The 15,341-nt window shown below is 60.1% G+C and overlaps 1 protein-coding gene across 1 annotated transcript; it reads right to left on the bottom strand.

The window, feature by feature from the left end:
• Positions 1 to 159: 159 nt before the first annotated feature.
• On the bottom strand, positions 160 to 14,057 carry TIMM44 (translocase of inner mitochondrial membrane 44). The gene is made up of 13 exons (XM_045992236.1): positions 13,985 to 14,057; positions 11,817 to 11,918; positions 9,200 to 9,370; positions 8,198 to 8,278; positions 7,112 to 7,261; positions 6,238 to 6,377; positions 5,839 to 5,924; positions 5,015 to 5,107; positions 4,802 to 4,926; positions 3,433 to 3,483; positions 1,655 to 1,744; positions 989 to 1,099; positions 160 to 687 (listed from the first exon to the last, which is right to left on the bottom strand). Exons 1-13 carry the CDS (start codon positions 14,027 to 14,029, stop codon positions 568 to 570), a joined length of 1,365 nt encoding a protein of 454 aa, XP_045848192.1. The 5' UTR covers positions 14,030 to 14,057; the 3' UTR covers positions 160 to 567.
• Between the last annotated feature and the right edge of the window lie 1,284 nt (positions 14,058 to 15,341).

Here is a 15,341-nt window from a genome sequence, read left to right as displayed (position 1 = left end):
CACGGTCCCCCCACCACAGGGGAAGCAGGGTCCTGACCAGGCAGGGCTGCTCCTCCAGGGCCGCAGCTCCTTCAGTGACCTTGACCACCTTCCCGGTGACCTCCTGGCCAGCTCCCCCCGGCCCCACCCCCAGTGAGAGACACATCAGACGACCCAAGCTGCTCTCCTGCACTTTGGTCTTTTATTATGTCCAAATATCAGGCATATATACAGGGTAATAAGGGCACTGTTAAAAAACACAGCCAAAACGGCCTGGCTGAAGTGGCCTGGGCCCTGCCATCCTGCCTCCAGAGAATCCCTGGGCAAGGGCCCCTTGGCACCATCTGGCCTGTGCACCGCAGTGACCTCGCCCAGCAGCCCCACGGGGCAGAGGAGCAGCGGGCCGGCGGTGTGGAGAGAAGCCCTCAGCAGCTGCCAGCCCTTCCCCATCCAGCTGCTTCCAGTCGCCCTGGTAGAGAACCACCAGTCCTGTCCCCAAAGGTCTAACTGCTGCGGGCAGACACCAGTCCTCCAGGTGTCCGCTGTGTGCTGATCCAGCCCAGGAGCCCCCAGTCGTGGCCACCGTGCTCAGAGGACCTGCTCTGTACTGGAGGCAGAGACGTCCAGAAGCCGCCAGGCTGCGTAGGGGTTGAGCTCGTCCTGGTCTCGGCAGAGCGCCCACACGTACAGCATGCGCAGCACCTTGTCCTGCCGAGGTGGGGAAGGTGAGGGCCAGGCACAAGGGACCGTGGAGAGGGGATGCTGGGAGGGAGCAGGGAGTGGGGCGGTGGGCGGTAAGCCTGGCTCTGGGCTCCAGAGGCTGCGACTCAGGACGCGGCACGACCAGACAGCTCGGTCACCCTCTGACCTCCCCCAGGCCCAGCTAGGGCCCTCGACTTCCGGAGGCCCGGCCCTGCTGCTTCCGCAGTCATAAAACCTCCCGGCTCCAGAGCGCAGGGAGCTGAGGGCGGCCACCCGCCCGTCCTGCTCAGGTGCCTCCCTCACTCACCGGGTGGCCCTCGACCACCTCGCCTTTGGGGTTCTTGATCACCATCACCAGCTGGGCCTGGAAGGTGATGATCAGCACAGGCCCCTGCTCCATCATCTTGCCCATGGCCAGCTGTTGGGGGGCGGGGGCGGGTGCTCAGAGAGTGGCCACACCCCTTCCCTGCTCCTCCCTTTTGCAGGGGGGCGGCCCCAGGCCGCCCTTTGTGCCCCTTGCTGCCCAGGCCCCAGAAGGAGCCTGAGGGGTCGCCCGTTTCTGGGTGGGGGATTCCAAGGTCCTTCCCAGTGCGAGCCCAAGTCTCAACTGCTAAGAACCCATGCGGTCTCCCCAGACCTGGGCGGGCCGCACACATCAAGGCCTCCCAGAGGGGCCAGTTCTGCACACAGGCAGGGGAGAGGGAAGCACACGCTGGCATGTCTTCGGCTCCCCATAGGGACAGTGGGGGGCTGAGCGGTCCTGACAAAGCGGCCGCCCCTCCCAGTGAAGGTGCAGGGACAGCACTGCCTTCGGGGGGCCTGAGGTCAGGGCAGAGGCGTCCGTGTCTCTGCCACTCACCGCATTCTCCCACCACAGGCTCCCACTGAAAGGGACCCTGGAAGTCCCTTAAGCCAAGCACCTGCCGTGTCACGTGCCACGGTGACGAGCACACCCCCAGGGAGACACACTCACATCGACGTTGTCGATGTCCAGGATGCGGGAGTGGAACTGCAGGCCCAGCGCTCTGGCCTGCTGGATCGGGTGAGCCAGCTGGCTGTAGGTCTGCAATGAGAAGCCGCACGCCTGTAGCCCCCGGCGTGCCGGCACTGGGCCCCGCACCCGAGGCCGGCGCCCCACGGGGCTGGGTGCACAGGCCTGGGAGACTTTCCCTGCAGGCCGGCTCGCCAGCCGAGCTCCGTGCTTTCGGCCCCGGCACTGTCCAGCAACGGCTCCTGGCGCCTGGGTTTGCCATGCCAGGAGTGGCAGATGCCAGGAGCGCGGCTCCAAGCAGCCGGCTGGTGCCGCCCGTTTGCTGGCCCCAAGCACGGCCCCTCCCTCGTGGCAAAGGCAGCGCTGCATCAAGACCGTGGACTGCAAGTGGTAGCCCCAAAGGGTTGGTAATTTTCCTGCTACAGGATCTGAAGCCACAGCCCCAGGCATACGGTGAGGCCTCCCTGGCTGATCCTGGACTTGCCCATATTCACAGTCCTGAGTCTTGGCCTGGAATCAAACGCGTTTTCTAGGATTTGCCCTAATCCGCGGCTGCTCTGACATGGGCTGCCTGGGGTGCCTGCTCCTCGCTAACCAGCTCCTCTGAGAAGCTGCTGGCCGCAGGCAGCCCCTTCTTCTCCAGGGGCAGCAGCACCCCCCGACAGCCCCCCTCCCCCAAGCCTGCGCCCAGGCCTGGGACATGGGCAGCCTTGCAGCTTTCCTCTGGAACCTTCTCTGGACTCAGCAACTATGATGGATGACATTCCAATCACACCTACTTTTTATGGAAATAACTGATCTACCAAGAAAAAAACCAAAACGCTGCCACTCCCATTTCTGGTGTGATTCTTTAAAAAACGACATTTAAAAACCACCCTCTCTATGAGCACCTGCGATTTCAAGTGCATTGCCAGGGGCACCAGCAGCTCTCTGGCGACGATAATCAACCACATCCTCATGGTCCCAAAGTATTAAAAAAAAAAAAACAAACCCGCCACCCCCACTCTCAGAAATGTCTGCTGGATTAGTCACCATGCAGAGGAGTATTTAAAAAAAAAAACAAAAAAAAAACCTGACATCTTCTCCTCTGCTTTCTCCAAGTTGTTTGTGAGCTGGAAGCAGAATAGAATCAGCCAAAAAAGGCTCTGGATTGCTTAATACAAATAAGCTCGGGGGAAAAAAAAAGCCCCATGAAGACACAGGTCAGGGAGTGAGCAGGGTGAGGCGAGGTGGCCGGCCAGAGCCCTGCAGGGACGCAGAAGCTGCCAGGCCCCGGGCAGACAGGGTGTGCTCCTGGGGAGGGCTGGCCCGCTGTCCACAGCCCCGCGCCGTGCAGCCCCGGGACCCGGAGCCCCGACTCCAGGCAGCAGTCAGGCCTTGTCAGGACACGCGGCTCCTCCCCGTGCGGGAAATCTATCACCGTCTGTTTTGATCTGTGTTTCGGGAACTCGAAGTGAGAACAGCTCGGGAGTCCCATCAGAGCTTTGTGTCCTGCAAGTGCTGCATCTGTGTTCGGGCCATGCCCTCAGGACTCCTGTGACATGGGCGTGATGACGGACTCTGGCCCAGGAACGGGAAGGTCACACACACCCAGGGCTATTCGTGGCCCCTCTCTGCCCAGCCCCGGCCCCCGGGGTCCCCTCACAATCAGGACACCAGACCCTGTCGTGCCCTTCTCTGACCATCCTGCCCAAGCAGATCTCCAGGCTGTGGTTCTTTCTAGGCCTAACTAGAAAAAATAGAAAGAAAGAAGTACTCACAGCTTCATAGCACCAATCTTTGAGAATGTCGAGCTCCCCAGAAATCATAGCCTAAAAGGGGAAAACAACAAAAAAAATTAGCTTGAGTCTAAGAAGGGACGATCCAGATGGGGGGCGCTCCCCTACAGGCTCTAGCTGGGGAGAAGGGGCCCTCAGGTTGGGCTGTGGCAGCAGGTGCCCCTTCAGGGACCAAGGGCCTTGTGTGTTGATCCCTGGAAGCCCAGGGTGGTCCCAAAGGCCTCATGCGAGGAGGCAGAGGAAGGTGGCATCGTGGCGGGCTCACCCTGGCCGGGAAACTAAGCCACAGAGGCCAGCAGCTGCGTTCTCCCGCCACTGGGGACGGAGCTTTGCCCCGCTGTGTCCACACAGGCCAGAGGCAGGGACCCGGAGGGTGGCCTCCAGGTGGCATGGGGGAGGCCTCCGCAGGAAACTACAGGCAGGGCCACACCCGCGGAACGTGATGGACCCGAGGGTAAGCACAGGCAGGCTGGGGGCTGAGACAAGCCTCCCCTGTGGAAGAAACCTTTCAACTGTGCTCAGACTGCTGCTTTTGGGGATTGCTCCATTTCTACAGCCTCCCGGCCCCGCCCAAAGTGGCCTGAGGGACCTGGGAAATCGGAGGGGGAGGGACCCTGGGAAGGTCACTGGGATGGAGGAGGAAGGAGGCGGAGACAGGAACCCATCGGGGAGTGCAGGGCCCTTCTGTGGTCTCATCAGGACCTTCCCCAGGTCCGGCCACATCTTGGGGGCTAAAGGAACAGACATGGCAGGGAAAAGGCCACCAACCTCGGGCACGGGCCTTGGGGAGGGTGCACGGTGGCAGGCCCCTGAGCAAACTGCCCCCTCCTAAGAGGGGCTAGAAGATGGAACCAGGATTCCCCCAGAGAGGACACCTTGGAGGGAAGCCCCCGCAGGGTCCTCCTTGTGGCTTGGCCCCCATGCCACAGTGTCCCCGACTCCTGAAAGGCCCCAAGCAGCCGCTCGCAGCAGCTTCAAGGGAACCGCCTCCATCAGCGAGCACGAGGGAGCCGGGCAGGAGGCTCCAGGCCAGCTTGCATGGGAGGTAGGAGTTGCTGCCGGACATCGTGCCGGGGAACTCGGTCCCGGGAGCAGACGCACCCCATAGGCAAGGCAAGGCAGAGAGCAGCTGCCATCGTGGGGACCAGCAGGGCCCACGGGCGGCCCCAGGTGCCTTCTCAGAGGCACGTGACGAACAAGGGCCAGGCGTGGGGGAGCTCAGACCTCTGAAGCCGGGACAGCCGTCTGCCCCTGGCCGAGTGCCCCATCAGGCCGCAGCCCGTGAGCTGTGCGTAGCCCTGGGTGACCGAAGCAGGGCAGGTGGGGGCGGGCCCACTGAGGGGCGACCCACCTCCAGGACGTTGGGGATGATGTCGCTCTCACACTGCTGCAGGAACCGCTCCTTGTCAAAGGCGGGGTCGACTCGCAGGATCTCCGTGAGCACCTCCGACATCTCCGTCTTGGAGAACAGGCCCCCTGCAGGCAGCCGAGCCAGGAGTGGGTCGAGGGCCCGGGGCCCTCCCCTGAGGCCGGCCCCAGTGGCAAGGACGGGCGAGCCACTCACCCAGCAAGTCCGTGACCTTGTCTGTCAGTGCACGGGACGCCCGGATGAGAGCGTTGTCGCTTTCGTCATACTTCATCTTCATCTCGAAGAACCCTGTGGGGACGTGGGCCGGGGTCAGGGGGCCCTTCCGAAATGACACCTCTATTCCACGACTTCTGAGGGCTCTTTGAGGCCCCTGTGAGGTCCACTCTCTGAGCAGAAAAGGTAAATGGGAGGCGCTCTCCGAGCCTGTGTCCCCAGCAGTGGGCCAAGGGGGCTATGTGAACGGTGAGGGGCCGCCCCGCTGCCTGGCGCTCTCCCTCCTAGGCAACAGGCCTCTAGCAAGCCTCACAGGACAAGGGACGAGGGTGTGCAGCCCCTGGGAGGCCCCACACCCCAGACGAGAGCAGAGCACGCCAGGCCCGCCAGCTGGCCGGCTGGGCCCCACCAGGGCTCTCCCTACCGGGGAGTATCTCAGGGTGGAATCCGCAGCCGTGCCCCCAGCGAGGCGGGTGCGCCCGGCCGCCCTGCGGCTGGCAACAGCTCTGGCAATGACAGCGCCGGGTGACTTGGCCCCCGTGGCAGGGTCCCTGGCCCGCCAGCCCGAGATGGACCGGGCTGCCCGTGTGAGCAGGGCTGTCCACCGTTGGCCTGTGCTCTGCCAGGGCTCTGCTGCTCACTGGCTGGGTGATCCTGTGGAAGTGGCTGGTCCCCTCTGACCCCGGTCTCCTCCTCTGTAAAGTGGGGCGGGGGATCCGGCTTGTGCCCAACCCACGGGGCCACTCGGTAAGTGTCTGCTGTCACTGCCGCGCTGTCCGCTGAGCCTCGGAGATGCGAACACTCACGGTTAAATACCACGTTGTTGTCCCTGAAATCTTTCCACTGCTGGTACCACTTGGAGTCCTTGTGCAGCACGACTCCCAGGGCCTCCCTAGGGAAGACCGGGCCAGCGATGAGCGCGGGGGGGCCGGGGGGGGGGGCACCGGGACCCTCCCACCCACCCGGCCTGGAGGGGAGGGGTGAGCGGGACAGCTCGCTCTTCATCTCTCAGCCTCCTGCCTCCTCCCTCCCCTTCCCACCACCCCACCCTCTCCCCCAGATGCACGAGGGAGCAGGAACTCTTGAGCGGAAAAGCCGCTGGGGAACGAACGAACGCACTCGGGCAGGAGCCTTCCGGGGGTGCTCGAACACACCCAGTGCGCGGGGGTCGGGGGGACAGGGGCGCTGACAGGTCTGCTACCTACTCGTTGGGCTCGAACACCTTCTCTTCCTTGAACTTCTCTCCCGCAAACTCCTTCCTCTTCCTGAGCCGCTCTGGCCTCCGATAGGGCCCGGTCTGGCCCAGCACACTCTGGTCGAGCTCCTTCTTCACGGACTCCACCCCCTGGAGGACAGCAGCCCGCCATGCAGGGGCACTCAGGACCTTCCCAACACTGCGGACCACCACGGCAGGCCTGTGCATGTGTGCTGGGAACCCCAGTGTAGGGCCTGATGGCAACCCAGGGCCTTGGCCTCCCCGAATTTTGAGGTCATGTGGCCCAGAGTAACCTGCCTGACTTCCCTGCATGGACCGCAGGACTGTTCTAGATGGAACCTGCTTTTCTTCAGCCTCCCTCTTAATCCCCCAGACAGGGGCTCTGGCTGCGTTCAGGGGACTATGCGTGCCCCGCTCTGTAGGGCCTCGCCCCCCCCCCCAATCTGTGGCCTCTTCCCTATACAGTCCTCCCTCACTTGTCGCTCAGGAACTGCTCATCCCCTGCTGGGTCCCCCAGGCCCCTTGAGAGCAGAAACATGGACTTTCTATCTTGGGGCCCCTGTGGCCAGTGAGGACTGAGCCAAGGGAAGATTCGACAGGTGATGGGGAACGAATTCAGGACTTCCAGTCACCCTGAGTGCAAAAGGTCCCCAGTTTAGGGCCATAAGCGAAGGCCATCAGCAGCTGAGAGGATCTCGCTTGCCCAAGGCTGCCCGGCCGCGAGTGGAGCACAGACCTAGTGCCTCGGGCGGGGGCTCCCCCTTCCAGGGCGGCGCTCTGGGCTGGGAGCTCTGGCTCCTGGACTCAGAGCAGGCCAAGGCAAGGGAGGCAAGGGCTCCGCCTGGCCGTAAGGCCTGACCCACCTGAGAGAGGGCTCTGAAGGCAGCTGTCTTCCCCAGCTTCTCCCCACCCTTGGACACCGACTCGGCGGACTGCTTGGCAGTCTTGGCTGCTTCTTCCACGCTCTCCTTGATTTTTCGGCCAAGGTCGCTTTTACTGACTTCGTCAAGACTCTACTGAGACAGAGGGACGGGGATGTCAACACAGCACCCCTTGGGCCCGCACGAGCTCCCCCAGAGCTAAGGCCGGTCTAGCCCTCCAAAGGGTGGGAAAGGTGAGCTCATCTGGCCCACGGGGCCCCGAGACTCAGGTCCCCTGTGTACAATGTCCAGGGTGCTGGGCCCTTGGGCTCCGGGCTAGACACCAGGTCTGCTGGGCTGCCCCCTGAATGGGCAGGAGTGGCAGCCTGGGGAAACAGGGGAGGAGCCTGCATCCAGCACTGCACTGGCCTGACCCTCTCTCCTGCCCAGAACAGAGAAAAGCAAAACAAGCCACAAAAAGGAAGGCCCTGGTTCAGTGGGTTAAAGTCTCTGCCTTTGGCTCAGGTCATGATCTCAGGGTCCTGGGATCGAGCCCCACATCGGGCTCTCTGCTTGGCAGGGAGCCGGCTTCCTCCTCTCTCTCTGCCTGCCTCTCTGCCTACTTGTGATCTCTGTCTGTCAAATAAATAAATAAGATCTTTAAAAAAAAAAAAAAAAAAAAAAAGGAAAGCCCCAGCACATCTCCCTCCCATCTCCACCCTGGCCTGCGAGCCAAGCAGTGCTTCCCAGTTTTTAGGCAGGAAGAAAAAAATCCTCCTCTCTCCTTCTGTCTTTGCCAGCGGCAAGCAAGCTTCTCGCCCAAGTGGTAAACTGCAGGGCACGTGGGCTAGTCTGACTTCACCCTCCTTCCCGAGGGGCGCCCTGCAGCCGAGCTCCGGAAGCCGCCCGACCAGGCACGCTCTTCCCTTCTCGCCGCCCACGGCTACTCATCGCCTGTGCCAAGTCCCGCCCTGCCCAGTCCCGGTGCCGGCTCTGCCTGCTGCTTCCCGCTCCGCGCTCCTTCCAGAGGTGCCGAGCAGATGGCCCCGCAGTGCGGCCAACGGAGCGCGGGGGCCCAGAGCCCATTACCTCCTTCACGGTGCCCGAGATCTCCCCCAGCTTCTTCCTTATCACTTCGCTCGTCCGCATGGTTTCCGATTCGATGGTTCTCTACGGTAGGGAGGTTGTTTCTTTCAGTTACGAGGCCACAGTTCTCTTACAGGGGAGGGTCCAAGAAGTGTTTTCTCAGAGGCCCCTTCCCCCGCCCCGGGGGACCCTCACTGCCCCACAGCCTCTCCAGCGGGCTCAGCAGCCCGAAGGCTGGCACGTGGAGACCCTCTAGGCCCAGCCCTCGGGTCCTCTCTCTCGCTAGGTGCAGGGGAGAGCCGGCCCCCTCCCCAGCTCCTCCCCCAGATCTGCCATTAACTGACACTGTCCGGCCTCACTCGGCACCCCTGCAGCCGCCAGCCCTGCCGGACCTCCCGCAGCCACCGTTCCCCCCCCCCCCCCCGCGCCCTGCTCCCAAACCACCCCTCAGCCCCCTCCCCTTCCTTAATGGAGAGGAAGGGTGACCTGCCACGTTTGGAGCCGACCTTGTGCGCGGCTCGGGAGGGGCCGAGAGAACAAACAGCCCAGAGACCCGGGGCGGGTGCCCACCATTGGGGGGGGGCTGCCCCACCTCCCAGGCCTCGTGTGGCAGGCGTCTGGCAGCTGCTCATCAGTGACGACACCCGCAGCGCTGTGACCCGCCTTCTAGACACTTCGCTCAGAGAGCCACGAGCGGCTCTCAGGAGAGCGCGTCTCAAGCCTACTGCTCCCGCGGTCCCTGGGGGCGCCTGGCGGACGCACACTCGGATCCTGCAGCTGGGGGGCTCCGAGACGCGGCATGTCTCACGAGCTCCCAGGAGAGGACAGCGCTGCCGGTGCGCACAGCACCGCGCTCTGTCTCACCGCGGAAACGGGGGGCTGGCGGCAGACTCCAGTCCCCTCGCCCCTCAGCGCCACTGCAGTGACCTCGCCTGTCCCCGCCACGTGGGCACCGCGCGGGAAGCGAGTGTCCCAGCGGGGGAGACATGCAGCAGAGGGACTCACGTATTTCCTCCTGGCTTCCTGGAGCGCGTCGGACTCTTCCAACTTGCGGGCCTCATCTCGGAACTTCTTTATACTTTCTTTCATTTCCTTGTTTTTGGCTAATTCTTGTTTGATATTATCCAACAAGCCAGAGAGAAAGCCTTTCCTGTTTCCGGAAGAATAAGATCTGGACTAGAAAAAAATGTAAAAAAAAAAACCAAAGGGTTTGTACTTTCTCTTCTGTACTGACACGGGTTTCACAATGAACAGCCACCTCTTTCTCGAGTGACAAAAGTCAAATCAAAAAAACATCGGGTTGGGTGCCTGGGCGGCTCAGTCAATTAAACATCTATCTTCAACTCAGGTCATGATTCCTGGGTCCTGGGATGGAGCCCCAAGTTGGGCTCCCTGCTCAGTGGGGAGTCCGTCTCTCCCTCTGTCCCCGCCCCATTCACGTCTCTCTCTCTGTCTCTCCCTCTCTCATAAATAAATAAAATCTTTAGAAAACATAAATAAAAAAACAAAAAAGCCTCAGGTAGTAAATTGTGAAATGTCCGTACAATAAAATATTATACAATAATAAAAAGAAATGAGTTAGCAAGCCATGAAAAGATGATATGGCTTGCCACAATGTCATATCTCAATGACATCTCAATTTGAAAAAGACATAGGGGAACCTTGGCTTGGAGAAGCTGGTCTGAAGAGACTCCAGACGGTATGATCCTGCTCTAGGACCTTCTGGAAAAGGTGAAACCATGCAGACAAAGGATCAGTGGTTGTCAGGGGCCCGTTGGTGGGGGTTGAGGGGGAGATGAACGGGCAGAGCCCACAGGAGTTTCCGGGCACCAAGACTATTCTCTGGGACATGATGATGGTGGACACGCAGCAGACGTCTGTCCTCAGCCCGGGAATGTGCAGAGCGAACCCTGAGGTAAACCGCGGATGTCAGGTAAGGATTACAGATCGATACCGGCTCATCAGCCGTAGCTACCGCACTACACTAATGCAAGACGCGCCTCAGGGAGAGACGCCTCACAGGGACACTGTGGCCAGGTGGGAGGAGAGGGGGAGAGGGAGCTGATGGGAACTCTCTGTACTTCCTGCTCAGCTTTTCTGTACATCTAAAAGTGCGCAAAAGAATACAGTCTATTCTAGGGGTGCCTGGGTGGCTCAGTGGGTTAAAGCCTCTGCCTTTGGCTCAGGTCATGATCCCGGGGTCCTGGGATCGAGCCCCACATCGGGCTCTCTGCTCAGGCAAGGAGCCTGCTTCCCCCCTCTCTCTGCCTGCGTCTCTGCCTACTTGTGATCTCTGTCTGTCAAATAAATAAATAAAAGAATGAAGTCTATTCTAAAACAAAATGAACTACCAGGCTCCTTCTCCAACAGAGGAAACGCTGGACGAGAAAGAGGCACAGCTTAGAATCCTCAGAGGGACTCAAGTGTGCTCACCCCAGGTGAAGGTCAACACCCAAAGGGGCCCTTGTCCCAGGACTGGAGTTCAAAGGACTCCGGGGCCCCTTATGCCAAAGAAGCTGGCATAGGACCCTGCTCCCTGGGCTTCTGGGGCTGGGGTAACTCCCTCCTTTGGGGGTCACTCTCAAGTCTGAAGTTGGGACTCACGTGTCACCCCAGGGCTTGGCACAAACTTCCTTCATCAACCCACAGGATCACTGTCACCAAGAACTGAAGCTCAGGGGTCTCCCTCGTAGGAAAACCCGACACACCCAGAAGCCAGAGCCTAGGGAGGCCAGAAGAAAGGCCAAGGCCCCACTCCAGGAACAAGAGTCAGTCAGCCCACTGCCCAAGGCTTCAAGGTCAGACTAGGCCAGGCTCGGATCCCTGCTTCGCCACAAGCACGAGAGCAGGCTCCGAAAAGGGAATGCTTGAACAACCACTCGAGGGAGTCGTGCCATGGGACAATGGGCACTTTCACAGTGTGCCAGTGCACCGCCGTGGACACGGCCCGCCTTCCCACTTTCAGGGTGACCGACTCCCGAGCCCCCATCAAGCCGCAGGGCCAGCCTGGCCAGGCTTTCTGGTGGTGGTGGTGGGGAGTCCAGGTTCTAAGACTGTCTGGGACTGCACCACTGTCTACGTGAGAGAGTCTAGCGCTGAGAGGAAACCCAGAGGGAAGGGTAGGGTGTGGGCTGCCCCCATGTGTGGGTTTGGGGAGGTAGGTCAGCTTCTGGGCTTTCCTCCCAATGGCGGTGAGGTAGCCACAGAAAGAAGCATGGCTGAAGAGGTATGAAGGGAAGGGCAAAAGCTCTAGAAAATGTGGTCTGTGCAGAACAACAGAAACAGGAAACCAAGCTCCCGATGTGGGTGACTCTGCTCCAATGCCTGGAGGGCTGTCACGCAGAAAAGGGAAGGGCCGCAGGGAGGTGGGTTTCAGCAGAGTCCAGGGACGCCTTCCCAGCCATCAGAGCCGACACGTCATCCCCTCTATCAGGCAGGAGCTCCTCCTGAGAGGACCGGCACACTGGACTCCGCCCCTGAAGGGCTTAGCCATGGAACGTCAGCCTATCAGTGGCCCTGGGCAGTGTGGGCAACCCTTGAGACCCTCTCTCCTGTCACCTAGGCCTGATCTTCCAGAAGACGTTCCCCTGCCCTCAGCTTGCCAGCATTCTGAGTCACTCACCACAGGCAGCTCTCCCCCGAGCCAGCGTGTCTGAGAGGTACGGTGGCGTAGCGGCAGCAGGCTGTGGCTGGACAGGAACTGGACCCCACCGCCGAGGCATCTCTAATTGGGCGAGAAGAGAGAAAAGACCCAATTCAGGTAAGAGACTGACAGGGAAGCAGGTAGGCCACACTAAAAAGCAGGGGTGTCGCTCAAGACTCATTTGCCAATTTTTACCGCATGCCTGTGCCGCATGCTAGACGCTCGGCAATCTTGCTAAATTCTGAGAAGCCAGTGGAATCTTGCGGAAAAGACAACTCTGGATCTGCACCTCCAGAGTCCATGTCTACTTTCCTGCCTCTGAACCTGGGGGAAACCGAGGAGTCCTGGTGGAAGAAGGTGAATCATGCCAAGTCTGAATTGACCCCGGAGCCTGAAATGAGCACCCAGAGCCTCGACGCTGGCGGAAAGCAGTCTTCTCTCACGGCCTACCCCCTTTCTGCCAGCCCGGGAAGAGCAGAGACCTGGGCTTTCAGAGGTAAAACACGGAGAACTTACTGGTCCAGGCACAACCCTGGGACAAACCTACTATGTCCCGGTCCAGGGCTGGGCTGCTAGCGGGACAACTGAGGGGACCCACCGGAGCAAAGATACTCCTGGTGTCATATAAAAGGCATTTCTGCTCCCACCAAATGAAGAACTTAAGCCCCATTAAGAGAAGGGCCCATGCAGGTCTTGTTCCATGTTGAACCCTAGCGCCCAGAGCTAAGCCGGGGACGCTGATGTCAGTGACCCCGCGGAGTCACTCTTGCATCTGCACACTCCCTGGCCCTTTCCTCTCCTGTGTCACCCCTCCATTCTCCAGGACCTTTAAGCAACATTCCAAATGCCACCATCTCCTATAGCTCAAGAGTAATTCCCCAGACGCCTGGCTGGCTCAGTTGGAACAGCATGAGACTCTTGATCTTGGGGTGGTAAGTTCGAGCCCCATGCTGGGATAGGGATGACTTCAATAAATAAACTTACCCCAAAAATTGTTTTTTAAAAACAGTAACTCCTGAGACGCCTGAGTGGCTTAGTCGTAAGCATCTGTCTTTGGTTCGGGTCATGATCCCAGGGTCCTAGGACCAAGCTCCACATCGGGCTCCCTGCTTTTTTCCCAATCCTTCTGCCTGCTGCTCCCCCAGCTTGTTCTCTCTCTCTCTCTGCCAATAAAATAAAATAAAATCTTTAAAAGAGAGAGAGAGCAATTTCCAAGAGTATAAGTAAGTTCTTCTTCTCTGCCTACACTATTGATCCTGGAGCCACTGACTTCAGCAACAGTCTGAAATAGTCTAACTTGGGGAAGAAATCCCACCGTATGCCCAAACCTGAGGTTGGTTTCCCTACCGGTTTTGTGCGCCCAAATCCAAACACTATAGATTCAATCTCTCAACCCTGACTCAAAAGACAAGCAGCCCCCCCCCCCCAAAAAATCAGCCTTGAGTCAGAGAGCTTCTTTCTCCCCACACTAGGATCCCTATGAGACATTTCCTCCCTGCATACCGGCTCTGTCGTCAGCCTGACCCAGGGTGTTGGCCAGGTCAGTTACCCCACTACCTGACACTGTGGGCAGGTTGCTTAAACTTTCTGAGCAGCGGTTTCCTCACCCAGTCCCAACAACATGAAGCACTACTATTTTCTGAGCGCGCTATACACACCTCAACTCCCACCGCCCCTGTGAACCCAAGCTCTCAGCCAGGGCGAGAACCACCTCCCGCACTTTCACACGGAGGGTTAGGAGGAGCGAGGCAGGAAATGCTCTTGGCAGAGGACCCGGTATACAAACGCAAGCCGTGACTGTCACGGTGTTCTGACTTCTCGCTCTTTCTCCACTGGGCGCCCAGGCCACCATGCACTCCCCGGTGCACGTGGAGTCTGATCAGGAAGTGAGGGGCGATTCGCCCCCCGCCCGGCTCCGCCCATGGCGGCCTCCGACCCGGCACGCTCTGCTCTTGCCCACGAGCTTCGGTCCGGGATCCCGGGCCCGGCCTCCGCCGACCCAATGCCCCAACCCCAAGGCTCTCGCTGAGCCCAAGGAAGGGCCGAGGGGGCCAAAGGCTGAAGGACCAAAAGGTCCTGGAGATCGCAGGCCCGGAGCTCCCTGGACCCGCCCCCAATCCCCAGCCCAACCCCGCACGTCCGCTTACCCGCGGGCAGCGGCACCAGCCTCCCCACAGCGCCGCCGCCGCCATGTTGCAGGATCCCGTGTGACCTTCCTGCGACGCGGCCCGATGGCGTCACCCGCCGCGTCGATGTGGCGCGGCGTGGGCCTGGGAAAAGCCGGCTCTGGGGGCGGGGTTTCGGAGAGGAAACAGCCTATGACTAGACAGCATTCCCGGGGAGGGCGGAGCCTTGGACAGCCTTCTGGTATAGGGCGGGGCGTAATGAGGGGGAAATTCCTAGACAGCTAGGCCTCTGATAGGGCAGGATTTCGGAAGGCGGGGCCTGGTCCTGGATGTCACCCGGGGGGGGCGGGCACTTTTTTGAAGCGGAGACCTATGGTTGGATAAGACTGCGAAGGGGCGGGTCGTGAGGGCGTGCTGCGTCGCGAGCGGTGAGCTCCCCGGCAGATCCCGCGGGGTTGCAGGGGCTGGCAGGATGCGTGGAGCGGCTGACTGCAAGGACGGATTCCGTTGGATTCTGACCGATGGGCCCGCGGCCCGGCCCTGTAGTGACTGACCCTGGCTCTCACTGACAGTGGCCTAGAGTGACCGACAGAAGGGCAAGTGAGTTGCTCCAAAGCGAGAGCACAGGAGCCCACTTTGTGCAAAACTTTGAAAAAGCGCCTGTTGGTTTTAGTCCAGAACAGGAAGGTGAAGCTGAGACCAGGCCGGGTGGACGTCACTCCTCCACGGATTCCGTGTGAATTGACACACTTGGCCCTGAAGAAGATCAGGCCTTTGTCTTTTTAGCGCCTGGATACTATTTTCCATTTAGAGAATGCCGCCACCAAGTGGCGGTACCTTGACGTGGCCGCGCAATCTGAGTCTGGGAGGGATGGGGACGGTGGGGGAGTCCGCGCGTGTTGCCTTTGCCCTATTGTAGCCTTTCGAGGTATTAAACTGTGATAAGGTCTGTGGGACTTGAAAGGGAGGCAACACACACTCCCTAGCTTCAGGGTTGGACAGATTCTCTGTCTCTCAGAAGCTCCACCTCGAGGTGGGAGTCAGCGATCCACTCTGGATTTGTCTGAAATATCTTTACTCCAAGAAGAGCAAACTAGTTAAGTGGTTGGGATATATATGTTTGTTGCTGAGAAGAAGGTCTGGGCTTCTTTGTAGTAGCTGAAACCATGGGATCCAATCAGGGCACCCGGGAATGTGTCAAATGCGCATATCTAAGGCCAAGAGTAAAGTGGAGGGAGAAGAATCCTCGAAGGAGACCGGGCAGGACTGGTCAACAGGTAGGGAGGGCACCTGGAGGACCTCAGAGAAGGCAGGTGGAGTGCGGCATGTTGGATGCTGCCGGGGACTCCGGCAAGGCAGGCACGGTCAGGCCGGATCC

Source organism: Meles meles, chromosome 20 (genome assembly GCF_922984935.1).
Source record: "Meles meles chromosome 20, mMelMel3.1 paternal haplotype, whole genome shotgun sequence".
NCBI lineage: Eukaryota > Metazoa > Chordata > Mammalia > Carnivora > Mustelidae > Meles > Meles meles.
The sequence above is the reverse complement of the archived record's forward strand: the minus strand, read 5'-3'. Positions and strand labels throughout refer to the sequence as shown.

What these genes read in the sequence shown, in the direction of transcription:
- TIMM44 (XM_045992236.1), bottom strand. Translation starts at nt 14,029, where the DNA reads ATGGCGGCGGCGGCGCTGTGGGGAGGCTGGTGCCGCTGCCCGCGG. An exon ending in CAAGGTCACGGACTTGCTGG is followed by an intron (nt 4,927 to 5,014) that starts GTGAGTGGCTCG and finishes GGCTGCCTGCAG; the next exon opens with GGGGCCTGTTCTCCAAGACG. An exon ending in TGGACATCGACAACGTCGAT is followed by an intron (nt 1,100 to 1,654) that starts GTGAGTGTGTCT and finishes GCCCCCCAACAG; the next exon opens with CTGGCCATGGGCAAGATGAT.